Genomic DNA, 27,902 nt, shown 5'->3' on the forward strand with positions numbered 1-27,902 from the left:
CCGCTGCTTTAGATCACCGCCGCAGGCTTTCTGCCCGCCTGTTCATCAACTTTCATCTGTGCGCGGTTCAGTCCAAACCACGTGGTCGAAACGCAAGATGCGCGCGCCAGCCCAAGTTAGAACGCGTGGCCGGTTTGAAGCCTGCGCCTGATGGCTCTTGATCAAACGTTTGATCAAATTGGACATCTCATTTGAGCAAATCGGTCAATATACTTAATGATTTCAAATAATTGGAAAGCACGCCTAACCGCATTTCTACTCGCGTGTAAAAGCTGCCTGTTCTCGCGCTGTGGTGCTAGTTTGCGCTGCAGCGCACAGAGGGCGCCACCAATCTGTGACGCACGCGCTAGTTTGCGTCATTGTGCAAAGAGGGTGTCACGATCGATCCAGCGCGTTCAAGAAATAGGTGTCCGCATAAGTCGCATTGATCGCCCGATATTTTATTTTTCCCTCCCTTTATCATTCCCCTCACGGTGCGGTTGAGGTGTCCACGAATAGCAGACCTTAATAACAGCGCCTTTCCTCATAACCAATTCTCAACCCTACCTCTCCCTTCTCAAGCTGATAACGGCTCTCGTCGTAATAGAAACGGGATACTCACCCGCCTTGGTGACTCAGTGCCTCCATGTACATGGAGGCTCCCTAGAGCTACCCACCGAGTCATTGGCCATCTAAATTTTCGTGAGACGTCCAACAAGTAGGAGGAAGGGGAAAGAGAAAGAATCGCTCTAGTTTTTACAGGCAGAATGTAGCTTCCGAAGCGAAGTGTCGAAACGGTTAACAAGTGAAGTTTACTCTTCAGCGAGTGGGGATATCGAGGGAAGAATTTGCTGGGAGCTCGACAGTTCCCGTTACGTGTTCGTTCTCCTCTACAACTGCGTGAGTACCACGCCGTATCGAACGAGCTGTCTTGTGCCAGATCTGTCGGGGGCAGTCCGGTAACGCTAGCCTGCCGGGCGTAACCGGACTGCCCCCGACATCTTTTTGCTACTTTTTTTTCTTGCCTGCTTGCTGTAGTAGACCGTAGGAGGAGAAAAAGAAGAAAAAATAAGAAGTGTGGCAATGTGCTGATTGAATCTGTTCTTTCTCTTCCCCGTTCCTTTTTATTCTCCTCACATCGTCGCCACGTGGTTGCTGTGGGCGTGGCTGCCATCCCGTGCGGGACGTGGTCATCGTCATCCCCTCGCTTTCCCGTCTCCCTTTTCCTCCTTGTCACGCTCCCACTGTCCCCCGGCTGCTGCGGGTGCTGACGTGGCTACGCTGATCCCGTTCACGCTGTCACGCTGATCCCGTTCCGGTCTTCGTCGTCGCTCTCCCCTCTCCTCCTCGCCCTTTCCTCCTTTCCCTGTTCTGCATCAGCAGCGGTGGCAGGCTTCGGGATGCGTCCCGCACTGTGTGCTTCTCTGTGTCGCTAGAAACGTGAGTACCGCACGGCGGTGGCCAGTAGGGCGATGCACCCGTAGTGTGCGTGTGCTGCGATGCTCGGCTAATGCCCTGTGTTGCGTGCTTGACGACGGGGCTGACAAGAAAGGAAGACTGATTTCTGTGCGCTGTTACCTACGTCAATGATTGGCGCTGCAGAAAATTTCGCCTTTGCTTTTGCTTCGCTATAGCTTTAAAACGTGAAAGGAAACTGGCGCTCTCCTTTAATAGCCGTACCGAGTTGGTTTTGTGCAGCCTATGGAGTCGTCGTCGTAATTTCACTATAGCGTCGGATACAACTCAAGATCCAAGAGGGTTTTCCCCATCAAAGAACCCCTTTCTAGCCAGTGGCGTCGGCCTATTCTCGGGACCGTGCTAGCGTGACAATGCAGGGAGTTATAAAAATGGTCTGTAAACAGTCTATATACTTCTTATAGACTTTTTTGCCTTCCTGTAGATATTTCTTTTTGTCTATTCATAGTCTATAGACAGTCTATAGACAAGTCTACTAAAAGTGCATGGTCATAAATCTATAGCAACAGCGTAATCATAGCGCGGGAAACAACACAGGACAAAGACGAGACGGGACAAGCACTATCTATAGATTGTCTACAGATTGTCTAAATCTATAGATTGTCTGCAGACTGTATATGGGATTTGTATTGCCTATAGACCGTTCTCTAGGGTTTGTCTATTGAATGTCTATAGACGCTATACACAGAAGTCTATGGACAGTCTATAGAAAATGTCTAAAGAAATTTTTGTAAGGGGGACTATCCCCGACCATGGAGGGAGGGAACTGTGCCCGTTCATCTGCCACTCCTTGCATTGTCACGTAGTAGGGCCATGAGAATCGGCCGACGCCATCGGCTGGAAGGAGGTCCTTCGATGGGGAAAAGCAGCTCCTTTCTGGAGTTGTATCCGACTATAGTGGCGGCTGCGTGCTCGCCGCTGCAGTGGACTCCACGACTTCACCAGTTCTGGATGACATGGTCACCTTCTTCTGAATGACGATTTTTTTTTCTCAACGTTTTTTATAGCCAAAAGTTTGAGAGATTCTTTTCAGAATCACTCACCCTTTCTCGGCGACCCCAAGGCTGACGATGCGGGTGCGCCCTCTCCGTTACCATGGAGACGAAAAGTGACGCATAAGTGGCAGCGTGGCCAGCCCTGATAATAATGTTTCATATAGACAGTCTCTAGACAGTCTGTCTATCTGTTTATAGACAGATGTACTTCTTATAGACCCTATTTCCTTCCTGTAGAGATTTCATTTTGTCTTTTAGTAGTCTATAGACGTTCTGTAGACAAATGTCTACTGAAAGTGTATGGCTCTAAATCTATAGGTTGTCCACAGACCGTCTATAGGATGTGTATCGCCTGTAGACTGTTCTCTAGGATTTTTCTGTAGACAGTCTTTAAACATTATAGACAGAAGTCTATGGACAGTCTATAGACTGTCTAAAAAAATTTGTAAGGACGCGTCCTTGGTCTGCTTTTCTGTCGCTCAGTTGCCAACGCGGGCCGGTTGGGTTCAGCCTTCCTTGGCGTACTTGACGCCTCCAGACCTGCATTGAGTTCACGTGAACCTGCATCACCGGACGCGAATGACGCGGCTCTGTTCCGAGGCTATTACGCAATCGAGCAAGCGCTTTCCTCCCCCGAGACATGATAACGACCCCCCCCCCCCCCCGCACACACACACACACACACACACTTGATTAACCTACGTGGCCGTGCATTGCAGTGGCTTCGCCGCACACACCTCTCGCGATGGCGTGATGTAATCGCGCTCCGACGTCACGACTAGCGTCAGCTGTTCGCGCAGTCAGATCCCGAGTCTTGCCCTCACAACAATCCCTGGGGCGTGCGCATATTAAGCCTGCCACTTTTGGAGCCGGAGTAGATGCCCGGGGCGGGTCTCCTGAAGCGCGCGCCTTGTTGCTGACACCCCGCCTTGTTTATCCGTCGCGTACCTGGCGGCGGTTCCCCATTGTGATCGCCGCTGCATTAACTCGCCCTTCCCCCCTGCCTCGCCCGGCAACCTCGGCCGCACTCTCTCCCCGTCATTGAAACAAAGCCAGAGACAGAGAGCAGTCTTGCTCGTGTCTTTCGCCCGAGGCACGCACTGCGCTGCGTGGCAGCGACGGCTCGTTCTGTCTTGGCAGGCCAGGTGCGACTCGCAGGGATCCAAAATTGGCCGCCGACAACAGCGGCCCGAGTTGTGGGTGTTTTGTGCGCGTGTGTGTGCGCACCTACTGTCAGCGAGGGAATGAAATGCGAACGAGAAAATTGAAACGTCACCGAAAAAAAAAGATCTCTGCCTCTCCCGTAACCGAGAGTAGAGTAAGCGTGAAATGTTTACGGGCACAACACATTGGTTATGCCCGTAGCTAGTCAAAATCTTGAAATGGGTCTAGTGTTCAACACACCACACCACACACACTGTGCACTGGTCCATGTGGACGCAGTCGTTCCCTGTGAGTGTCCGGGGAATCTCTTCCGCCCTGCCTCGTCAGCTGTATCCGGTTTCTGTCAGGCTCCATTGCTCGGCTTAAGCAGCTGTGACGGTGGCGGAATTGAAATGCAGGACGACGCAGAAGCGTACGCGGACGTCACGACGGGACGCAGGCCTGACAAGAATGTATATGCAGCGCGTTCGAATACTCCGCGAGCGTGTATACATCTGCCTGCCAAAGGGGGAAACGTCATAAGCTGAAGGCCCAGCGGTCGGTCTTTTACATGCGTGAGGGTGGGACCGCAGCGCCATCCTTGGGGACGGCACGGAAGCAGTTTTTCCGCCCAAAGCCCTTCGCGCCCTGGAGCTCCCCTCTTGCTCTAAGCGGCCCTCTCTCTTAGAGAGTCTGGTTAAATCTCGTACGGTGCCCGGATGCTCTCGTTTCAGTGCCCGGATGTTGGCTCTCGGTCTCGGCGTGACGTCACCACGCTGCCGACAACGGGAGCTAAAAGCATTTCATGCTTAATACGCGAACATACACTATAGGTCCTGGAGAGGGAATGCAAGCGACATTGATTAGTACTTCTATAAAGGACAGTTTTCGAGCCTTCGAACTGAATTTAACCTGCGCTAGAAATGAGTTTCCCGCGGGTAAGATGTTCTCATTTTGCTGTTCTTATTTTTGTTGTCTTGTTCGCGTTTCGTTCGTTGCTGATAGGACATGGACGGTATAGCCCAGTTATTTTCACGAGGTTCTACTCCATTATTATCATCCGCCTCGCCGACTATCTGGTCTCGGCGGTGTAATGATACCGTGGCGGCGAATGAGGCAGTGATGAAGGGTAAAAAAAGAATAGAATCTGAATGGAGTCGTTATATTATACAGGTGAGGAGGTATCAGAACGGTGCTGGAAAGGTATTCCGTTTCTCGTAATGTTCAGGCCTCTATTGCATTCTGTATACTAAGCTCATTTCACCGGATTTACTTCCTGTCATGAGGCCGTTTATGAGAGTATACACGAATGGAGTATAGAGCATAAAAAAGCATGCTGGCTAGTTTGCGAAGTGGCGGGAAACATGTTGCAACAGCCGATAACTTAACTGCTTCTTAATCAAGCCTATAGTCACTCGGCCGTTATAAGCTTTTCGAGCACTTCTTGGAGAACAGTGCAATAAACCCATTAATCGTAAACGCGTACGGCCACAACCTCGTGTCATTACCGCTTGAAACGTGTACTGCGTAATTCTGCGACCACGTTTTTTTTCATGCTTCCCTATCTCTTAGCGTTTCCTGCGCCCTTTAACCTATACCGCTCTTCTATCTTCGAACTAACTCCCTATAAAAAGTAGCATGCTGTAGCATATCGGAGGCTTTCGCACGGTGGCTAAAACGTCTGCTTTTTTGCTGAAAAGCCGCCCCCTCTCTCTTTCCCTCCAGCGCTACTGCGTTTACAGCAAAAAGACGTTTAAAAAGTCCAGCCTTTTGTTGCGTCACATGCGCGCTGCGTCGAGCGCCGTAGTGGTACGACGACGAAAACCACAACAAAGAGAAAAATTTTGGGTGGGCCAACTGCGAAATTTCGGGGCTGGGCCAAATGACAGATTTTTGGGGTGTGCCAAGCGCCAAAATTGGGGGGGTGGGCTAAGTGCTGAATGTCGGAGTTCCTTCGGAATTTCAAATTTGACGATGCATGCGCTCTCGAATTTGGTGGTGCTCTGTGATTCGCCTGGGTTCACGTGCCCTGATGATGTCATCTCCTAATTGACCAATCAGAGAATTTCGTTACGGAGAAAAAAGGTAGTTTTCGCAAGATAACAACCTATATGCTGTCACGTTAAAAACGCTGCAGACATTCACGCGACACTGCGGTCCGTACCGGACGACCGCACAGCGTCGGCGGCCCATATAGACAAGCGTCAGGCCGTGACGTCACGGAGATGCGGCGGCGCTGGAGTCAGCAGTGACTTTCGTTGTGTAGGCAAAAGCCGGTACCGTGTGCCTTGGGTATACCATGCTTGAGCGTTTTTGAACGCATTTTGCAATATTCCGCCGAGCAGTGGTGCGGGTGGTTGAACCGCAATGCTGAAGAAATGCAGCGGCACACGTTTCCACAAGTTTATCGCATTTAGATATGGGCCAAAGCGATGCGCAGCGGCCGTGGAGCGGGAAATGTTCGGCGACGGATCGGCTGCGCGGCTAGTATTGCATTTGTGCATCGAAATATGATAGTTTGCGCCTCTTAATCAGCATGTGTGCTCTTCAGTCGCGCGGCGAACAGTGCAAGAATCAACGTCTGCAGCTTGTTCGCGTTCTGTCGGGCTCTCATTATGAGAAGTCTAGACGACATTCCATGTGGGTGTGACCGTAAATTGTACGCAGCTGAGACCGTTTTCAGGCGACAATCACCCGCACTACGTCCCGGGCATCTCTTCGCACTAAAAAAAAAGAAAAAAAAAACAGCTGCCACAGTCGCCTTCAGCATTCATCGGGTCACTAAGCGCGACGTTTGAAGCAGCACTGTAGTAGGGTAGTAGGAATATACGACGCGTAGTTTTTTCTTTATTTTCGCTTCCACGAGCTTCAACTTGTACGTTTTTTCACCACATAACCTAGAAAACAATTAAACGTCGCTAAGGTATCGGAAAAATCATGCAGTGTTATCTCCCATTTTACCTGAATTTTACAATTACTGGTCAATCAGAACCTGACAAAAACAGCAAATACCAGACCAAAAACCAGTTATCAAGCAGAATAAGGCCTGCAATCAGAATAACTTAAAATATTTAGCTCTGCAGAGCAAACGTAACTTCGTTGCAGCTCGAGGTAAACTTCTATCCATTCGCCTGTGCACCTCTCTTAAAGCCAAGCGAATAAAAAAAGCATTTTTTCAGACATTACCAGTGAAGATCGCATTTGCATGACTCATTTAAAGTAACTGCATGGCTTCACTGTCCAGTAGTTTTCGGCGTTCTCCGCACTGAAGTGGCTGGACGAGAGCAGGCACATCACAAGGTTCGTCATAAAAAAACTTGCCTCGCGTCGTGCATCCCGTCGTCCTTCTTGCACTTAGAGATCGGGTATGCTGTATCGCCCCAGATGTTGAGACTGCAGACCTCTATACCTCGTGCTTTCTCGGTTTCATTTAATAAGTCAACCTAGTCGACCGCCGTAGCCGCGCCGTTGCTGCCAAACATAGGAGCGCAGAAGGAAGCCTATGCAGCGCTTCGCCAGATAATTCCGTCTGGCGAACAGGTTGAAAAAGTGCTGAACTGCTCTCCGGTCACCAACAGAAATGTTTCTAACCACAAGCGACGCGCACGCTTTGAAATATGCGCGCACGCGAGTTGGTTTCGAAGGCAGCATCGCTTGGCGCGGTGTAGGCATGCTACGTTTTTGCCTACACCCCGCGTCGCTGCCGACCGCAGCGCCACCTTTGTTTACAAACATGACGCTTGTCTATACCGTTTTGTAGCGAGAGCTACATTACGCGCGCGTCTCGTCGTTTCGCCGTGGCCGCGCCGTGACCTTGAGCCGTCGCCTAGCAACCGCCGCAGCTGGCGGCCGCCGCTCGCCGCGCCATTTGGCGTGACGTCACAGGAGGAGCCGGTGCCGCGGCGTGACGGCGAAACGAAGTTGCAACAGCTGTGCGCATGCGCCGTAGGTTGAAGGGGGTTGGTGCAACTGTATATATACAGAAGGCGGCTCGGTGGAGCCGTTGGTAGATATGGATAGTGAGTCGGAGAGACTGAAAGAAGCCAGGCTTCTACTGCAAGACCAAGTACCGGAAATAAAATGCGTCGCACTTTGCAGCACAACAAGTGCCTCGTCTTTAATGTAGCCGCAATTAGACGCAACGGGGGGATAACAACCAAAGCTAAACATTGGACGTAGCCGGAGAGAAACCGAGCTAAACGACAAGCTGTAATAAAGTTTAACCGTACTCTCGCTACGTACATCCTGCCTAACTGAGCTAAGCCACTGCCATTTGTTTGCCTGGGGGAATCGATGAGTGGACCTTTCAGCGTGTTGCGCGTGCGCTGCAGATCGTTGTGTAACTACATATATGGGTTGGCCACAGCCTAATAAACAAAGGCCGCCTACATGCCGCACTTACATGTATGTCCGCTCAATTTGGTGGAGCTCTATCGAAATGATGCTACATAGTCGGACGGCCTGTGCTTCGTTTCCCGTCTTTGCGTCTTTCTTTGCCAAGTTTTTTTTTTTTTCTGGCGCTGTTGGTGGACGCTTGCAGGCTGCGTGCTTTCCGGTTGTTTATCGTAGTCTCGCACGCCACGGCTGAGCGGCTTACTGTTGCACGCCGTCGGTGGCTGTGCTAAAATGACGCAGATGCACTCACAGAAAACTAAAATAAAGGTACCAGCTGAGCCCTTGTAACACGACGGTCCAAGGCCGTCTAAAAACTTGCATTGCCGGTTGCGTAGAGCAGTATAATCGTATAATCCGAGAGCCTTCTTTCTTTCATGCTATCTCGAGCGGCATAAGCAAGTTCCTGCCCATCTCTCATAAGAGGGCTGTGCAGGGATAGTCTCTCTGCATACTCATGGTTGCCTGGCTCACTTTTAGTTCCCTGCTTTTCTTTTTTTTTTTACTTGCACGTGATCGGGGCGTATACCCTTCCTTTGGCCGGGTCGATAGCAGGCCTGTGTAAGCACTTGCCATATGCCCGTATACGGCTGTTGCCTGTCGGCCGTCCCGCGTCCTTTGTGCGGGTCGAGTGACCCGATAAATCGATCGACCCCGAGTCCGTTATGCAGGTCCAATGCGGGGGAACGTAAGGGCTCCGGCGTGCCAGCGTGCCCCTTTTTCTTTAGCTGTAGGTCGATGAACAATGCGGCCCATTTCGCGACCGTACGTGTATGCATAGACATAGGGGAGGTTGAAGAAAAGAATGGGAAAATGGCGTCAGCAGAGATGGACAGAACGCGGTCGAGAATCGAGAAGAAGAAAAGGGGGCGGGGGGGGGGGGGGGGGGGGAGACATCTCTTAGGTGTTACTGCCCTTTATGCAGGAACGATCAGTAAAGCAGGTTATGACCTGCCTCGTCCTGCTGCCATTTCGATGATTAGGGAGTTTTAGCCCACCGCCGGGCCCGCAGCAACTACGGCGGCGTGCTCTCTTTTAGTGGTGTTTGGGGAAAGGTTTGGTTTATTGGGGTTTAACGTCCCAAAGCGGCTGAGGCTATGAGAGACGCCGTAGTGGAGGGCTCCGGAAATTTCGACCACCTGGGGTTCTTTAACATGCACTGACATCGCACAGCACACGGGCCTCTAGAATTTCGCCTTCAAGAAATTCAGCCGCCGCGGCCGGGATCGAACCCGCGTCTTTCGGGCCAGCAGCCCAGCGCCGTAACCACTTAGCTACCGCGGCGGGGCTGTTTGGGGAAAGGAAATGGCGCAGTATCTGTGTCTCATATCTCGGTGGCCCGCAGCGACTACGGCGGTGTGCTTTCTTTTAGTGGTTTTTGGGGAAAGGAAATGGCGCAGTATCTATCTCACATATCTCGGTGGACACTTGAACCGCGCCGTAAGGAAAGGGAGGAAGGTAGGAGTGAAAGAAGGAAGAGAGAAAGAGGTGCCGTAGTGGAGGTCTCCGGAATAATTTAGACCCCCTGGGGATCTTTAACGTGCACTGGCATCGCACAGCACACGGGCGCCTCTTGCGTTTCGCCTCCATCGAAACGCGGCCGCCGCGGTCGGGTTCGAAGCCGGGTGCTCCGGCTCGTTAGCCGAGCGCTCCAACCATAGGTGCCGAGCCCGAAGTCGCGTGATGGAATTCCAGCGCTGTAGTTTGGTCGGAGCGAAATTCAAGATCACCGGACTGCGGTGCGATGTCAGCGCGCGTCAAAGAACCCTGGGTGGTCCAAACTCCGAGACCCCCACTGCACGACGCCTGTCCCTTGCAGCTTTGGCACGTTAGATCCGAAGCTGCGTGCCAGCTAAGCAGCTGGATGTCTGTTGAGACATAAAACCGCTCGCCTGTTTCGGTTTATGTCTTCGCTACTACGTCTCGGCGGGGCGAAAGCTCTTTGATACTAATGTCGCAACGTTTCACTCCGCTGTCTCAGTCAGTTTCGTTCCTTTATCGCCGCGGGTATAACCACGGCGTTATCGTTTCCACCTTCGCTGTACTGGGCGAATTATCTATACTGTTATGTTCCGCGAATACTTGTTCGCGAATGGCCGCGATAGTGCGTGTGCGTTTCTCTTTGAGGGGCTCACGGCAGTTCTCCGAGGTGTGCGCTTGTTACCTAGGAAGTTCTGCGCCACGTTTGTGTATAGCACGGTCGAGGGCGGCGGGCATTGTCGACCGTCGACTGCGGTGCATGGGTAATACCGCTGTCGCCGCGCCGAATTGCTTTTTTTTTTTTTAGAGAAAGTTAGACATCATTCGTCATGGAAAGCTTCTGCCCGCATGTATCTCTCCACCGACGCCTAGCAGGGCGAATTCCAAAGAAGAAATCACTGTCAGGAGTAATTGCGGTGTATTGGCTTGTGCTGTTCTTTGCTCCGAATAAAGGATTTTTAAGGCGAAAGCCTTTAATGCCTCATCGTTCTCGACAGAAGGTTGTCAGCAGAGATGTCACGCTTTTTCTAGTCAGACCAGAAAAAAACCCGGCGCATTATGGGATTCGAACCACCAGTCTTCCGTTCCGCAGCCGAACGTGCTAATAATGGCTACGCTACTTCCTGCCAACGCGTATGTAGTTCTCCTTGTCTAGGACTCTGGAGAGTGTTTGCAGAAAGGCGTCGAATTAGACGGATGCCTCCCAAACGCCCTCCAGTGTCTCCACCATTTGAGATTCGCAAATAATTGCGTACTTAATTAACATCTTAACCACACGTCAGTGACACAGGCAGCAACGCCGCGCTAAAGGCTTTCGCCTCACCGCACTTTAGGTCAACAAAGTGCCCCCCTGAATTTTTGAAACAATTTGCCATCTTAATTGGATTTACTTCCTTTTTGTATCAAAAGCGCAGCGTCTAAAGACGGCAGGCACTCCCTTCAACGCCGTCGGTCTGTGCGCTGCGCCGCAGTCTGGTCGTCAGTCATGGTGCTGGAAAGTCACGGTTAAGGCCTTGAAGTTGTGTGCACTCGTGCTCGATCCTCTCCGGTTGCACTCTCTCCGAACGCCGAACGTCGTAAGGGTTCAGCAGTAAGCCGCGGCTTTTGTCAAATGTATACGCGAACGACATCCGGGCTACGCTGTGTGTCCAGCGCCCGAGACCTCTCTCGAGATTGGAGGGAACTATCCCCTCTCGCTCCTTTATAGGGCTTAGAGTTCTGCACTCTAAACACAAGGGAGTAAAAAGAGAGTAGGCTGTCCTATAGCCCAAAAACGGGAGGGCGCTATAGGACAGCCTACTCTCTTTTTTACTCCAATATAGGTGTATTCGTGTTTCGAGTGTATAGGGCGAAACCCCCCCTACAAGGCTCGGCGAAAAACTTCCTGGCCTCTAGGTTTTAGAGCGAAAGCTCTACTCCTCCCATGCAGAACCTCAAGGTCATGTGGCTCCGAAGAATGACCGTCAAGCGGCGGAGCGTGGGTGTGGCGGTGACGTCATACCATGTGACTTGCCGCGCTTCAGCGCAGCTGCATGCGGCGCGCGGAGCCGGTGACATTCGCTCTCCGCAACTGCGTTGAACTACGTGATTCAGTGCTCACCTCGCAGTTGCGCTGAACCGCGTGACTCGCCGTTCAACTGATAAGATAAAAGCGTGAAGCATTGCTTGACGTTCGCAGGTAGCCGTGGAGGAGGGGCGCGCTGGAACCAGTGCTTCGGCTGTCTATCGAAGACGGCTGATTGAATCTGATGATTCTTAGTAATAAGAACTTCGACAGGGAGCTTTGGCGAAGGATAGAGCGCGGAAACGTGCTAAGATTGAAGCAGACACCGAAGAAGAACGAGAGGTTCGTCGTCCGCTCTGTAAACTAGGTTGAGTCGTGTTGAACCCCAACCATTTTGTTTGGCAAATGCTGTAGATGCATGCTCCCCTCCTCTTCTGCACTCTCTCTCCGAACTCTCTCGTTTCTCCCTCCGAGATCCTCGGTTGCAGTGTCCTCATTGGGGTCGCGCTTTCTCGCAGGGTGCACAGCTTCGCCTCCGAGACCCGCGTGCGCCTTCCCTCGGCCAGCGGCGGCGTGGCGGGCTCCAAGCGGAGGCCCCAGCCCGCCGCCGCGGGGGCCGTGAGCAGCAGCGGCGCCTGCCGCCAGCAGCAGTTCGCCGCGTCCAGGAACAGCGGCCACTACCAGTCCACCACCTCCTCGCACCACGGCCGCGGCAGCAACGAGAGCCTCGGTGAGTGATGATCATAATAAAAACTGCTGTCGTGTCCACGTATGCGTAACGAGGCTACCGAAGAAATTCATGCGCCTCTCCCTTCCCGGTTCTCTCCTACTCGCACGACCGAGCCGGGAAGAGCTGCGCGCCTTTCCTCTGCGCACAGCTTCCTCTTTCGGGGTGAATTAAATGTCCCAGCTGTCCCGAACACTGTGCGAGCTTCTCCCATTCTCTCTTTGAAGGCCCCGTTAGTCATACGTTCACTACATTGCCCTTACCCACCCCCTCGTTCGTGGAGTGCTCGGCTGGCTTCGGACCAGCTGCAAGACCAGCTCGCCCTCGTGCTAGCGCTGTCTGTAGGATAGCCCTCCAAGGGCTCTCCTTGGCTTTGTAAGGTGGCCCTCCCTACACAGAGACGGCTGTCAAGGGCCATGTAGGAAGCTCCGCCAACCCCCCCCCCCCCCCCCCCCTTCCCACCTTCTGTAATATAGGCAATAAATGTTTCCACCACCACCTCGCGCACTGCACCGAGGCCGCTGCCACTTTAGCGGCCAGCGCACAAGCCGTGCTGTAAAGTATATTCACTCCCTCTATCTCCACCCCGTGCGAGTCTTATGCCGTGTAATGAGGGGGTCAAATCTCGGCCGCGCGTCTCGATGGAGGCGAAATGCAAAAGGCGCCCGTATGGTGTGCGATCTCGGTGCATGTAAGAGAACACCATGCTGGTGATCGAAATTATTCCGGTGCTCTTCACTGTAGAGCATACCTCTTCCTTCCTTCTTTTCCTTATTTATCTCTCACATAAAACGTGTCCACCGAGAAGAAAGTTACTGCGTTTTTCCTTTCCTCTTAAACAATTTCATGTCGTGATCATCTCATCATCAGAAACTTTATTAGCAGAACTGAGGAGTTTGGAGTACGTTCCTGCGGTCCACAACGCTGGCAGCCCGGTCGGTAGCGATGTTCTGCGCGCCTGGGTCCTCGGACGCAGCAGGGTCCCCTTGTCCACCCAGGTCTCGAGGAGCTCTAGGCCCCACTGGGGAGGATCCGCCGGCCAGTGAGAAAGGAGATGAAGAGCAGAAGCGAGAGGTTCAAGAGAGAGAGGGTACAGAATGAAGTGAGGAAATTGGCTATGGAATACGTGCGAGCTGTTATTTGATTACTTGGCAGGCACTGGTGCCCATACACCTTTAGTTGAACTGAGGGTCGGAGCGCACTTTTAATGCGTCCGCATTAGTACCCCCATCTTCGCAAAATCTTTACGCGTCTGGTTTTGTGGGATGCCGCTGAGTGGAATGTGGAGAGGATGTGGGAGAGTGGAGAGGAGAGTGCCAATCAAACTTGGTGGGAGGAGTCACGTAGAGAGGAGGAAGCGTGACAACCAATCATAGAAGCGTAGCTGAGGAGGGGTGGAAAGGAGGAAACGTGACAGCCAATAACACAAGGGGAGAGGAGGTAGCACACTCCACATGTGGCGGCGCCCGCTTCTTCTCTATGTGAATCCTCCACTTTCCGTGCACACCGTGCCCGAGGTTCAGGAGACGCAAGCGCCAGGCGGACTCTAATGCTAACGCATGCACCGCTGCATAAATGACGTGGATCGTCTGCGACTTTTTTTTCTCGGAAGACCATATGGCATGCGTGCCTTCCAGACTTTCAATCAATCAATCAGTTTATTCTGCACTGTAAAGACATTTTACAGATTCAGGCCTGCCGAAGCCTCATTGGGCTTGTATGGCAGCGCCTGGCAGGTAGCGGCAAGTCGCGTGCGGCGCTTTACAAACTAAGATTAGCAGAAAGCAACAGAAAAATAGGAACAGCAAAAAAAAAAACGTTGAAACACATCACACTTCACAGTTAACTGGAAAAAAACGCTGAATCCATTAAACTACACGAACAACAAATGTATATCAGGCAATGTAGGCGATGAAAGATCAGGAATATGACCATGCAAGGAACGACGAGACAAAACAGGCGATAAATAATACCAAAAAACGAAGTTAAAGGTCAGATGAAAACAGATGAACGCAATAGTTTTTTTAGTTTATAATTTGTACTCACAGAAAGTGCGCTTGACGGCAACACATTTAGTGACGAAGGAACATAGAATGCACGAGTTCTTTTACCATAGCGAGTGGAGCAGCGGGGAATACTATATCTCTCTTTTGGTCTGAGAGTTCTACTATGAGAGTTCTGAGAGTTCTTCATGCAGATAATACGTTATAGAATGCGCTTCGGGCAAGCAGCACGCCTCGTCACCTGTTTCCTATCTGCTGTAAAGCACGCTGGGAGCAACTGCTGTACAAGCCTAACTTCGACAATGGGCCTTCAAACAAATATAGCTCACGAGTGTTGACTTCCTGCGACAACAGACCGCTGTGTAACCGTTGTGTTGACTCTGCGCGAGTTGTAGGTGTAGAGAAGCAACTTGTATATCTCCCCACGTGGGGCAAACAGCGGAAAGAGTCATCCGCGGTCAGCTGTCGGTATCGCAGGTAATTGAAGCGGCTCACTGAGCAAACAAACAACGGGCTGTTGTTTACCGCGGACACACTCGCAGGCACTACGAGAGATAAGACCAGCGCGATAGCCCTGCTGGCACGTGCCGCGGAAAACCATGCCGATCCGTTTCGTAGGATTCATGCGGTGGGGAGTGGCGATGAAGAATTAAAGCGTGTGTGTGACGGGCGGGGCGGGGTTAACTAGCACAGGAAAAAATAACAGAAAACTCATCATTAAGTTCTTATGGTTTATTGGGTTTAACGTCCCAAAGCGACTCGGGCTATGAGGGACGCCGCGGTGAAGGGCTCCGGATATTTCGACCACGTGGGGTTCTTTAACGTGCACTGACATCCGGGCCTCTAGAATATCGCCTCCATCGAGATGCAACCGGGATCGAACCCGCGTCTTTTGGGGCAGCAGCCGATCGCCATAACCACTGGGCCACCGCGGTGGCCTATTAGGCAATCCATCGTGCACCCAGGAGCTGAACCCATATCAGGTGATCCTCAGTATTGGAATTAAGGGTCACAATAAAAGTGTTTTACACAGTTGCTCCGGATTGTAGCTTCAAGGCCTCCGCTCGTCGGTGTGACGTCACACAGGATCCAGCGGACGCGCTCCTCGTTTGACTCATTACCAGTCTGAGACGTAGGCGCCTGAGAGAGGAGGAGGAAGTAGGATGAGCACCAGAAAGTTCTTTCCCCTTACGCTGCGATTGAAGGAGTCGAACTTTAGACTTTTCCGACAAGGGGTCCGTGGGCGTCGCCTAGTGCTCCTCTGGACCGATGTGTGTACCTGGCGATAGCACGGTAGAACCGGCAGCGGAACCGGTTTGCGACAGTCCAGAGAGGGGGCGTCTCGACCTCTCCCTCGCCCAATGGAAAGGTCTAAAATACGTAGGACGTTATCAAAAGCAGTGGCACGTCCCACAACTAATGGGGCCATCTCTGCTGAGGCTGTACCGGGCACCGGACATCCATGAAAAAAATGCGAAAGGTTAGCCTATAAACGCTAAGCATTTAAAAGTTAGTCCTTGGCGACGTCTGTACCCCGCCGCGGTGGCTCAGTGGTTACGGCGCTCGGCTGCTGACCCGGAAGACGAGGGTTCGATCCCGGCCGCGGCGGCTGAATTTCGATGGAGGCGAAATTCTAGAGGCCCGTGTGCTGTGCGATGTCAGTGCACGTTCAAGAACCCCAGGTGGTCGAAATTTCCGGAGCCCTTCACTACGGCGTCCCTCGTAGCCTGAGTAGCTTTGGGACGTTAAACCCCAATAAACCAAACCTTGGCGACGTCTGATGGCAAAAGACAGCACAGGCATATATTCAACTTTTGGGTACGCTATCTATTTCGGCTGCTTTGCTACTTCATGCACAAATGCGCATTAATCGCCACTCAACCCTTTATTCACCACCCATGTCTTCTTCAGCGGCAGGTGCGCTCATTGGATGTAGAAGGTTCGCCCAGTTCCACGCTATCCTCAGGCTGTCTTCTCCCGCACCTTTATATCCCCTCATACCTTTCCCCCAGTCCAGGGAAGCAAACTGGGTTCATCTACCGGTTAACCACCCCGCCTACCTCTTCTTCTTCCTCCTCCTCATATCCTCACAGTACTGTGGCGCTGTAAAGCGCAGTAAGTGATTGGTTTCCGCGGCCCCATAGGAATGTATGGGAAAACAGCGCGGGCCGTTACTACCGAAATTTTGGGGAGTTGAGACATGAACCTATGTAGCATTGCGAGGTCTCGCTGATATTTCCGTACGGTATACTCCGCCTCTTCATAACGCATGCAGTTTGCGTATAATTTGGGGTGACATGTTTTTGTGTATGACCTTGAACGTCCTTGAGCCAGGAGGAAGACGTTATAATACACGTCTGCATTACAACGCTACGTGCCGATGGACAGGCTAAGAGGAAAGAAAAGACGCGGTGGCACTGGACAGGGTCAGTGGGAGAGGCCTTCAGTGGACGTCGTCGCCAGGGATGATGATGATGAGTGTCCTCCTCCCTCTTCCCGCAGGTGGTGGCGTGGCGGCCCCCGTGCACCCCACCCGCAGCCGGCAGACGTCCGGCAGCTTCTCGGACAGCTCGCACTCCTCCTTCGAGCAGAAGGTCATCGCCAAAAGTAACAGCCGGGACCAGCCCGTGCGGGACGAGAGGTAATGCTGTCCCGTTTTTAATGTTGGAGGAAGTGGCGATTGCACTGGCCGCCACCCATTCCGACGCAGCGTACATAATGTCGGACTCGCAGCAGGCCTGCCGAAATTACGTGCGAAATTAGGACAGCGCCGCTCGCCCGCAGAATACTATTGGCATTTGAGAGCAATTCAAATTCGGCCATGAGCAAAAAACAGATAGTATGGGTGCCCGGTCACCAGGGGGTTGAGGGAAACGGGGCCGCTCACGTGGCTGCCCGAGCGTTCCTTCCCCCGGGTTCCACTCAATTCCCCGGTTCTGCCGCGGCACTCATACCGATTCCGCTAATCTCTTACGCGGATATCACAAATCATTTACGCCTCTGCAGGAGGGTACTCCCGGGACCCGCCAAGGGTCTCGACAGAACCCGAGGAGTGCCACCTCAGACGGCTCCAAACTGGGTCTTTCTTAAATCCTGCCATACTAAAACACGTGGACCCGACATTCACGGGCAGGTGCAAATTCTGCGGGCAGTATGCTGACCTATACCACACGGTGTGGGCCTGCCAGTTAAATGCAAATGTAGCAGTTATAAGTCAGTCAACTGGGGAGGGCTGGGAGGCGGCCCTGTCTACCTGGAGGCCCAGTGGGCCCTGGTCCAGAGAGCACGGGCAGCGGCGGCAGCCAATGGCGTCCCGGAATAGGAACTGCCACCCAGGTCGACGTCCATCCACAGCTTCCCTTCCCAATTCAGTACAGTGCTACAATAAATGTTTTCTCCTCCTCCTCCCCCCATCCTTCACCACGCGGAAACAAAGTGCTTAACTCGTTCGAAGCCTTTGGCAGCACCACACACAGCGTACCGTCGCTGAGCACTGCGGCCAGCGCCGTTGTCTGACGCGGAGTTTCGTACTCCTGTCTTGAACGTCACTCTGCATAGTAAGAGCCGTTTCAGGAAACTTCAAAAAAAGTTGAGAAAGAAAAAAGATCAATGCGGCGACGCACACTGGAGCAATGCGAAAGCAAAACGTCCACACACTACATCGACGTCCGTGTACTGTATCGACGTCCGTGGCTATTTTGACGTTCGAGTGTGTTTTTTTCCTGTTAAATTAATTAATTACACCTCATCAACCAAATTTTTTCGCACACTATCCATCACAATCACACTTTCACACGTTTATCTTCAGAGTGTGACGTTCCCGCCTGTCGGGGGTCAGTCACAATGCAACACAGTTGTTTTGTTGCTATCTACGGGTTCTGCTGAAGCGAGGAGAAATGAGCCAACACACAACGCCTCCGAATCAACCTAATTTATTCTCACTCTGCCTGAAGGTGAAACTGGGAGTTCCGCTCACCGCTGTCTTCCGCTCATCGCTGTCACCGCTGCCTCGCTCTCGGCTGCTCTGGCAGGGGTGGCGCTCTGCCTGGTGGCGGTCCCACGTTTCGGTGACTGTGACGGGTTGTGGCGTCAGGCTTCTTGGGCGTCTCGGCTGGCGGTACTCTGACGGGTTGTGGCGTCCGGCTTCTTGGGCGTCTCGGCTGGAGGTCTTCTGACGGGTTGTGGCGTCCGGCTTCTTGGGCGTCTCGGCTGGCGGTCAGTTTGCAACGGATGCCCTCGGGTCCGGCCTCACCGACTACAGACCAGCGCGATCTGCTTCCGTCCGTACACTTCGCCCGTCTCTGCTCGTTCTCTCGTTCTGTCCTTTTTCTCTGTCCCCAACGCGTCTCTCTGAGGACTCCCTTTCTTTCCTTCGGTGTCCTCCTCACCTCCTCTGCTGGCAGCCCTCTTGGTGCTAACTTGCCGGCCTCCCCCGCCACCTCGAGCCATTAGTAAGGCCGTCGCGCTGCAAGACAATGCAGGCCAGTGGGCCCGCGAACTCCGGGAAGCTGTTTGTGCCGCGAGCGTTCCGGCCTACCCTCCGCGCCGCAGGGTGCCGGCCTCTTCGCGAACGCGGAGCTCATGTTCAGCCGAAGACGCACTCCTCTCGAAGTTGACATATTTATGAGGGTCACGGCTGTCCTCTCTCTTCTCGCATCGGAACCCGGGGTGGTCTCTTCCAAGAACCGCGGCTTGGACACGCGACCACGGCATTCGAAAACTTGGCCGTCAACGGACAAAGGGAGTCCTCCCTTAGCAGCGGAAGAGAGCAGCTGCCCGGGGAGACAGTCTGTTTTCCAAGGGCATGGGGCCCTCTTTTCTTTTGGGTTAACTTCCCTTAATAAAGACCCAACTCCTAGCCTTCTCCGAGTCCACAGCCCGTACCTCGCAACAAGGCCGTCTGCAGGCGTGCACGCGCGCACACACAAACGCACAAACGTGCCTGTCTCTGTGCCAAAGGGGGGGGGGGGGGGGGGGAAGTTGGGGACGCGCTGCAAAACGGGCCGCAGGGATGCGTGTGGTCGCGCTGGGCTCCGCGCGCGGCCTCTCCTCTTTTGCCCTCTGGCTATTTCGCACGTCTCTGTGTTGCGCCCGCTGCATTCCACACAACCGCCTTCGCTGACGGAGCAGGGCGATAATTTTGAGAAAGACACAGTGTCTCTGGTGTTAGTCGATGGAGGGTTCTTTTGGGCCATGCCTAGGCCTCCCGTACGCAGTCCTTCACAACCCCCTCTTCTTATAAAGAAATTTTCTATGAAAATTTTGTGGTCACCGCACTTTCACAACCAACAGTACGTCGCAAAGTTCGCAACTCAATCTTATGGCAGCAGTCATATTTCGAGCACGACAAAGCTGCCAAACATCGTCGTCGCGCACAAGCACTGGTTTCACAACACGGCACAATGTGGGCGGACCCTCAGTCCCCCCAGGCAGAGGAGTAAATTTCACACGGCGGACAATTCCGCATTCTATATGTAAAACACGCAACCGCAGAAAACTCATGAGTACAGGTAAAAGTGGGCGCTTTTCGCCATTCTCTCTTTTTTTTTCTCTCTCTCTCTCTAAGACCAGGCTATTAGCATACGAAACAAATGATCGCAGCAGCTCGTAGGATCATCGTAGATTCCGAAATGTATTACAAAGGTTATATGTGATTATGGAGGGTATATACGCGGCCCGCGGCTTCTTAGAGCGTAGTTATGTGTTGGCAGGGGTATCCCCGAAGCGCGAGTCTCATCTTGATTGGCGAGCTCTAACAATACCTCCGGTGGGACGCTCTGCAGGCCATTTTCGGGGACTTCGGTCGGGGGAGACCCAGAGCTCTCCGTCAGGCGTGGTCGCGCCGAACTTCCTAGCGTGCTGGAGAAGGCCTCGGCACCTCCGGCATGACGTAGCCTATTAACATGGACTATCTTTTCTTGTGCAGACTGCGTGCGGCGGATGCGAACGGTCACGTTAGACAGGCCCTCCACTATTCGATACGGGCCGACCCACTGTGGCGACAGCTTTCTCGCAAGTCCCTTTGATGGGACCTCAGCGTGCAGATACACTCTATCGTCTACCTTGAAATCTGCCTCCTTGCTAGCATTTTCTAGACGCCTTACTCGTGACTCTGCGGCCGACCGGAGGGCCTCTCTTGCCGTCTTGTGCGCGTCACTCAGCCTTTGCGCAAGCTCAGCCTGGTAGTTGTCTAGGGTGCCATAGTGGCCTTTCGGTTCTTCATATGCTGCCCCGGGGAGCATTGGTTGCCTCCCGTAAAGTAGAAAGAAAGGGCTTTCCTGAGTTCCTTCGTGGACGGCAGAATTGTACGCTGACGTAGCGAACGGCAGCCAAAGATCCCAATCGCGCTGATCTTTGTGTACATAATGCGAAAGGATCTTAATCAGCGTTTGGTTCAACCTCTCCACGGCCCCATTGCATTCAGGGTGGTAGGCTGTTGTCTGGAGCTTTTTGACACCCAGCAAGCGGTAAACACTCTGCATCAGCTTTCCGGTGAAATTAGCTCCTTGGTCGGTGAGTAGCTGTGAAGGAACTCCGTGACGCAATACAACCCCTTCGACAAATGCCCTCGCAACAGTATCAGCCTTTTGGTTTTCCAGAGCGAACGTTTCGGCATACCGCGTCAGGTGATCCACAAACACGAGAATGTAGCGCTTGCCGGACGTCGTACTCGGCAAAGGCCCTACGATATCCATGGCAGTCCTTTCGAACGGTCCGTTTACGTCCTGGAAAACCTGCAGTTGAGCGGGCTTCCTTCCTTTCGGGGTTTTTCGAAGCATGCAGGATTCGCAGTTCCTACAGTACTGAGCGATGTCCTTCCTCATGCCAGGCCAGAAGTACCCTTTGCTGACCCTCTGACGGGTTTTCCGGAAACCCAGGTGGCCCGCACTCGGTATGTCGTGATGCAGCCGCAGGATTTCCCCTCTCATAGACGATGGAACAACGCTCCGACCCGTGTCATGCTCCTTCTCCCTGAACTTTAGAATACCTTGCCGATCCAAAAAATATCGGCCAGCTTCCTTTCCCTCCGCGTTCTCACACTTGTTTACAATTTTCCTAATTGATGGGTCCCTCCTCTGCTCGTCGTGTAGATGGGACCACTCCACAGAGGGCAAAAACTGGGTTACGCGGGTTACGGCAGAGCGACTGAGCGCATCAGCGTTCTGATTTGTCTTCCCCGGGCGATGAAGTACTTCAAAACTATATTCCTGTATCGCCGGCCTATCGCGCGCCCAGTTGTCAATCGGGATATAAGCTCCGCCTACCCGAATCATGCCCTGGCTGAACAACATGTCGATCCGTTGGTCTCTTAATATGTCTTGTCCGATGATGCCGGCTACAGGAAGCATGACACTGTCGTCGCACACGAAAAATTTACTAATGAACGTGTGGCTGCCAAGTGCCAAAGGTATACGATAGACTCCGAACGTGCCTATGCGGTCTCCAGTGATGCCGATAAGAGTTATCTGGCTCTCGCACCTTTCGAACACATTCTCCCAGTTCGAGTCTATACCTGTCAGTGCGCTGCGCTTTAATAGGCTGACCTTGGAACCTGTGTCCACGAGACACTTCACGGGTCTGCCTGCCACCTTGCACTCGATTATCGGGCTCGTCTCCCGGCATAGGTTCACTACTGCCTCGCACTGCCCCCGTTCATCCCGGTTGACGACGGAGGCCGTACTCAGTTTCCCTGCACCTTTGCTGTGGTCTGGTCCTCGTCGCGACGGTTATTAAAGTGGGTTCCTGACCCTGCCCTGGACCAGCGGGGCGTCTGACGCGCCCGACAGAAGCGAGCGAAATGTCCCGGCCTGCCGCAAGAAAAGCAAACGCCCAAGTTACCGCGCTGGCGGGGCTCCCCGTTCGGTTCAGTCTGGTTGCGCATTCGGAGGCTTTCCTCTAGGAGTCTCTCTAGGCGTTCCAAGCGCATTCCGAGTGCGTCCTTCTCCTCAAAGTTTTCAAGCTGCCTGACAGTCGCAGCGCGTGTACGCAAAGTCTTCTCAATTTCCTCCTCCCTGGCTGCCACTTCCACAGCGTCGGAAAAGGTTTTGGGGTCCCGCGACAAAGCGAACCGCCGGACTGGGTCATGAAGGCCATTAAGAAATTGGGAAAGAAGCTGCTCATTTAGTATCTCATTCCTTACACTTTTCTTCGACGTGTCCTCGCCATCAATGTCCCTCAAGGTCTCCGCCCCGAGTCTCTTCAAACGGCTCGCGAAAGAGCGTGCATCCTCACTAACGTTTTGGCGCGCATTTAAGAATTTTTCAACTTTTGTGCTCGCCGGTTCGTTGTCGAAACGCTTTAATGCGAGCGCTTTGAAAGATTTGTATGTGGCAGCGCTAGCCACCTCTTCATCCCTCCAGGCGAAATCCTGAGCCGCCGCGACCATTTTGCACCGCGCCATCCCAATCGTTTGTTTTTCCTGCCATCCTCCCATGTTGGCCACCTGTTCTAAAATTTGCAGGAAGTCCCTGATTTTGGGACCCGTGTCGTCCCCCGTGAACGTCGGAATCATACCGCCCAACATTAGTGCACTAGCTCCAAACGTTCCGTCGTGAGAATTCTGCGATTGCGATAGCGCCATGTTGGCCCCTTTCTCCTCGGGTACGAGGGTTAATGGTCTCGCACCAAAACTTCAGCAAAATCCCACCGCTGCCACCACTTGTGACGTTCCCGCCTGTCGGGGGTCAGTCACAATGCAACACAGTTGTTTTGTTGCTATCTACGGGTTCTGCTGAAGCGAGGAGAAATGAGCCAACACACAACGCCTCCGAATCAACCTAATTTATTCTCACTCTGCCTGAAGGAGAAACTGGGAGTTCCGCTCACCGCTGTCTTCCGCTCATCGCTGTCACCGCTGCCTCGCTCTCGGCTGCTCTGGCAGGGGTGGCGCTCTGCCTGGTGGCGGTCCCACGTTTCGGTGACTGTGACGGGTTGTGGCGTCAGGCTTCTTGGGCGTCTCGGCTGGCGGTACTCTGACGGGTTGTGGCGTCCGGCTTCTTGGGCGTCTCGGCTGGAGGTCTTCTGACGGGTTGTGGCGTCCGGCTTCTTGGGCGTCTCGGCTGGCGGTCAGTTTGCAACGGATGCCCTCGGGTCCGGCCTCACCGACTACAGACCAGCGCGATCTGCTTCCGTCCGTACACTTCGCCCGTCTCTGCTCGTTCTCTCGTTCTGTCCTTTTTCTCTGTCCCCAACGCGTCTCTCTGAGGACTCCCTTTCTTTCCTTCGGTGTCCTCCTCACCTCCTCTGCTGGCAGCCCTCTTGGTGCTAACTTGCCGGCCTCCCCCGCCACCTCGAGCCATTAGTAAGGCCGTCGCGCTGCAAGACAATGCAGGCCAGTGGGCCCGCGAACTCCGGGAAGCTGTTTGTGCCGCGAGCGTTCCGGCCTACCCTCCGCGCCGCAGGGTGCCGGCCTCTTCGCGAACGCGGAGCTCATGTTCAGCCGAAGACGCACTCCTCTCGAAGTTGACATATTTATGAGGGTCACGGCTGTCCTCTCTCTTCTCGCATCGGAACCCGGGGTGGTCTCTTCCAAGAACCGCGGCTTGGACACGCGACCACGGCATTCGAAAACTTGGCCGTCAACGGACAAAGGGAGTCCTCCCTTAGCAGCGGAAGAGAGCAGCTGCCCGGGGAGACAGTCTGTTTTCCAAGGGCATGGGGCCCTCTTTTCTTTTGGGTTAACTTCCCTTAATAAAGACCCAACTCCTAGCCTTCTCCGAGTCCACAGCCCGTACCTCGCAACAAGGCCGTCTGCAGGCGTGCACGCGCGCACACACAAACGCACAAACGTGCCTGTCTCTGTGCCAAAGGGGGGGGGGAGTTGGGGACGCGCTGCAAAACGGGCCGCAGGGATGCGTGTGGTCGCGCTGGGCTCCGCGCGCGGCCTCTCCTCTTTTGCCCTCTGGCTATTTCGCACGTCTCTGTGTTGCGCCCGCTGCATTCCACACAACCGCCTTCGCTGACGGAGCAGGGCGATAATTTTGAGAAAGACACAGTGTCTCTGGTGTTAGTCGATGGAGGGTTCTTTTGGGCCATGCCTAGGCCTCCCGTACGCAGTCCTTCACAAGAGAACGTCGTAATCGTGCACGCACGTCTTGCGGACACTTCTTGCTGACGCGCCATACCCATATAATGCTTTCGCATTAAAAAAAAGAAGGGGGGAGGGGGGTTGGAGTGTGGGGCAATTCCGTGATAAGGCTTGAGGTTGGAAGGCTGCCGTCTCTGTTTAGCGGTCGTCCGCAGATGCCTGTATTCACGAGCGTATACGTCTACGGATCACCTCCTGGACGTTACGCTACACGGCAATAGCCCCGCATTTCGACTGCCTGTTTGCAACCGGAAACGAGCACCAGAAGACGAACTCACCCGGAATTGGTCAAATAGAACGCGATATCTACTTTCCTCCAATGCGGTCTGATTGGCTGTGACGTGCTGCGGCCGGGAACGAGGTTGCGCGGTCGATTCCCGACCGAAGCAGCCTGCATGTCGATGGGGTCCTAAGTGCGAAAACTAGTGCAGCATTTGTCAGAATCGTGGATGCCGCGTTATTTCCTGCTGAGGTACACGCGGTAGAGTTCTTGCAGCACCTCTGGGGATTCCCGAGAGTTGCCCCTTCTAATCGTCTGCAGATTCGGTGGGTTGACAGCGCAAAGCGACCCGGTGTGCGAATCTGGCACGCCTTTATTTTGCCGGGGAGCGGGGTTTGTTTAACGGCGACAGCCGTTATTGGCGAGGAGACAAAGAATAAGGTGGGGCGACCGAAAAGGAAATAAAAATAATGGCGAGGAGACAGCGGACGCGCGTCTGTCCGCGTGACAACATCCGGGACTTGAGAAGAGGAGAGGCGTGAAGTGGGAAAGGTGAAAAAGGCGCTGCCGCGGGAAAAGGAAAAACACTCTAGAAAAGAAAAAAAAACGAGGGGAAAAAGCCCAACCTTTTGTAGGTAGGTAAACTTTTATGATTAAAATCGGGGTATTAAGGCGGAAGCCTTTAATAACTCATCGTTGTAAGCAGGAGTTGTCGACAGAAATGTCACGCACTTCAATTGGTCGAAACGGTCGCGACATCACAGTGCGCGAATTTCAAACGGGGCCAATTGTACTTCGGCTAGTAACCATGCTACCAATTAAAGGGATCGTATAGTGATGCTCCAAGTAAGTGGGAATGAGTTTAGTTAATTGCTTAATTACCCAATTGACTTAATTAACATTTCTAGTCAGGCCATATAAGTAAATAAACCCGAGTAGAAAATTAGTCGAGTTGGGGAATCGAACCCCGGTCTCCGGAGTGCGAGACGAGCACTCTAACCACTCCGCGCCATGCCAGCTCGATGGTTTTGAATGAACAAAGGCGCGTCTAGTAAATATGGTGTCCGTTCACTCCCATCTTCCTCCCTTCCCGTTACGACGAGGTTCAGGTGTCCACCGAGGTATGCGGGACAGATACATTTCCTTTCCTCAAAAACCAATTTACGGACGAGCAAGGCGTACAGCCGAACGGGCGATGGCGTTCTGTGGACTCCCTGGCAGCGTTGCAAGACGCTGTCGCGTTCCACTCTTAGAGGCGAAGCTTAACATCGTAGCCACACATCAGTGACACAAGCAGCAACACCGCGCCTAAGGCTTTCGCAGGCCTACAAAGTGCCCCCTGAATTTTTTTCTTGAGGCCTGATGGGTGGGGTCCTCATTCCAGGGCTGCACTGGCTTGAGCTTGTCAGGCGGACCTGTTTCATGAGGGCCCGTTAGTCCTCGATACGACCGCTGGTTAGCATCGCCTCCCACCGCTCAAATGACGCATACCGAGTCTGTAAATGCTTCGGCTTCGCCCCGCATCCCCACGAAATGTGGAAGAGTGTTGGGCGGGCCTGGCACCATGGGCATGTGTCAGGGTATGGCGTTGGGTATATCAGGTGAAGTTTGTGATTAGGGAAGGTTTTTGTCCTCCAAAACACAAGCAGCAAAATCGTCCACGGACGTGGCGAGGAGGCATTGAGAAAGGCGGGATAGGGTGGCCGGTGGGAGCTTTATCTCGAGATACCCGCCGCGGCGGCTCATTGTTTAGCACTCTCGGCTGCTTAGCCGGAGTACCCGGGTGCGGATTCGAACCCGGCCGCGGCGGCCGCGTTTCGTTGGAGGCGAAGCGCAAAAGGCGCCCGTGTGCCGTACGATATCGGTGTGCGTTAAATGATTACCAGGTGGTCGAATTTATGGAATTAGAATAAAATGCGAAATTATGAAACGTATTTTCGAAGGCGATGTGTATTTAAAACACCGCGATACATGCTTGTGGGAGTCACCTCCGGCTGGGGTAGCAGGCGGGAGTTCAGCTCATGGAAACACATCTAGACAAAACTTTCCGAAATATTTTCCTCGTTTCATATAGGGTATCAACGGTGGCGGCCGTACGTTAAAAGTTTTCGAGTACTTGAGGATAGTTTGAGAGTGTGTGCAACGACGTTTAAAAGCTAACATATATTTTTTAAAACGTCACGATAAGTGTGTGCTATAATGCAGGACATACTCCAACAGGCGCTTTATCAGCTTTATGTTTCTCCTAATCGCACGGGCCTCTTGTGGAGTCAGGTATGCTGCCGCGTGCTCTATGTACATTTACTCGCCAATACAGTCGTTCCAACTATACAGCCTAGACAGCTCTGCGTGAGAGAGCAATTCTCAAAAGCCATGGTAGTAGCGAAACGAAAGTGAACCGGGCACGGTAGCAGACCACGGCGCAGACGATACTCCCAGGCGCCTCCGGCATACATGGCCGCGTAGGTAAGAGGGCAGGTTATCCAAGTTATCCAAGACAGCCTCAATACAGTACACGTGCTTCAGTGGACAATCAATGACAACGCACTTCTGCGGTAGTTGCATCCATCGCGGTTCGTGTGTTGTATATACCTTATTTTTACAGCGAAACCTGTAGGAGTATTAGAAGGCATGTAGTAGAAGCAATTTAGGGGGCACAACGGCAGCCGTGTAACACTTTGCACTTAACTTGTACGTGGGCACCAGCACCCCCTCACAGCGCGGTTGAGGTGTCCACTGACCCTGTGAGCCAAGTTATGCGTATTTCCTTTGCTCAAAACCAACGGGACTGTGAATAAGACAACACTTGGAGTTTTGTCTAATTGCTTAGGCTATCTGCTTTGTGCAAGCGGGCCCTGGAGTTCACGATGTGTGTCGGGAACGCGATCGAACCGAAGTCCGCAAGTGGAAAAAGTCGTAGCGTGCACGTGAGTGAAGAGACGCCAAAACGGGCCGCCTGCCACTCCTGACTTCTCGGCCTCTTATGACAATCAGCTTTTTTTAATGCGCTAAGCCGGCAAGCTTAGATGAAATAATTTTAAGGCGGAAGCCTTTAATACCTCATCGTTGTAAGCAGGAGTTGTCGACAGAAATGTCACGCTTTTCAATTGGTCGAAACGGTCGTGACGTCACAGTGCGCGAGTTTCAAACGGGGCCAATTGTACTTTGGCTAGTAACCATGCAACTAATTAAAGGGATGGTATAGTGATGTTCCAAGTGAAATAAATAAATAAAACAAAGTAGGAAAATGGTCGAGTTGGGAAATCGAACCAGGTTCTCCGGAGTGCGAGACGAGCATGCTAACCACTCCGCCGTGCCAGCTCGATGGTTTGGAATGAACAAAGGCGCGTCTAATGAATACGGCGTCTTCGTTCACTCCCATCTTCCTCCCTTCCC

At 53.0% G+C, this 27,902-nt stretch overlaps 1 protein-coding gene across 1 annotated transcript in view; it reads left to right on the top strand.

The window, feature by feature from the left end:
* The window catches only part of LOC149336440 (CDK5 and ABL1 enzyme substrate 2), a 133,587-nt gene that overhangs the window by 69,884 nt on the left and 35,801 nt on the right, over window positions 1-27,902 (top strand). Inside the window, exons 2-3 of the mRNA XM_089552898.1 lie at window positions 11,988-12,199; window positions 16,702-16,840. Of these exons, the coding sequence (XP_089409024.1) occupies window positions 11,988-12,199; window positions 16,702-16,840 (351 nt within the window). The remainder of the gene's footprint in view (window positions 1-11,987; window positions 12,200-16,701; window positions 16,841-27,902) is intronic.

Source organism: Amblyomma mixtum, chromosome 7, assembly GCF_055824585.1.
Source record: "Amblyomma mixtum isolate Tamu chromosome 7, ASM5582458v1, whole genome shotgun sequence".
Lineage (NCBI taxonomy): Eukaryota > Metazoa > Arthropoda > Arachnida > Ixodida > Ixodidae > Amblyomma > Amblyomma mixtum.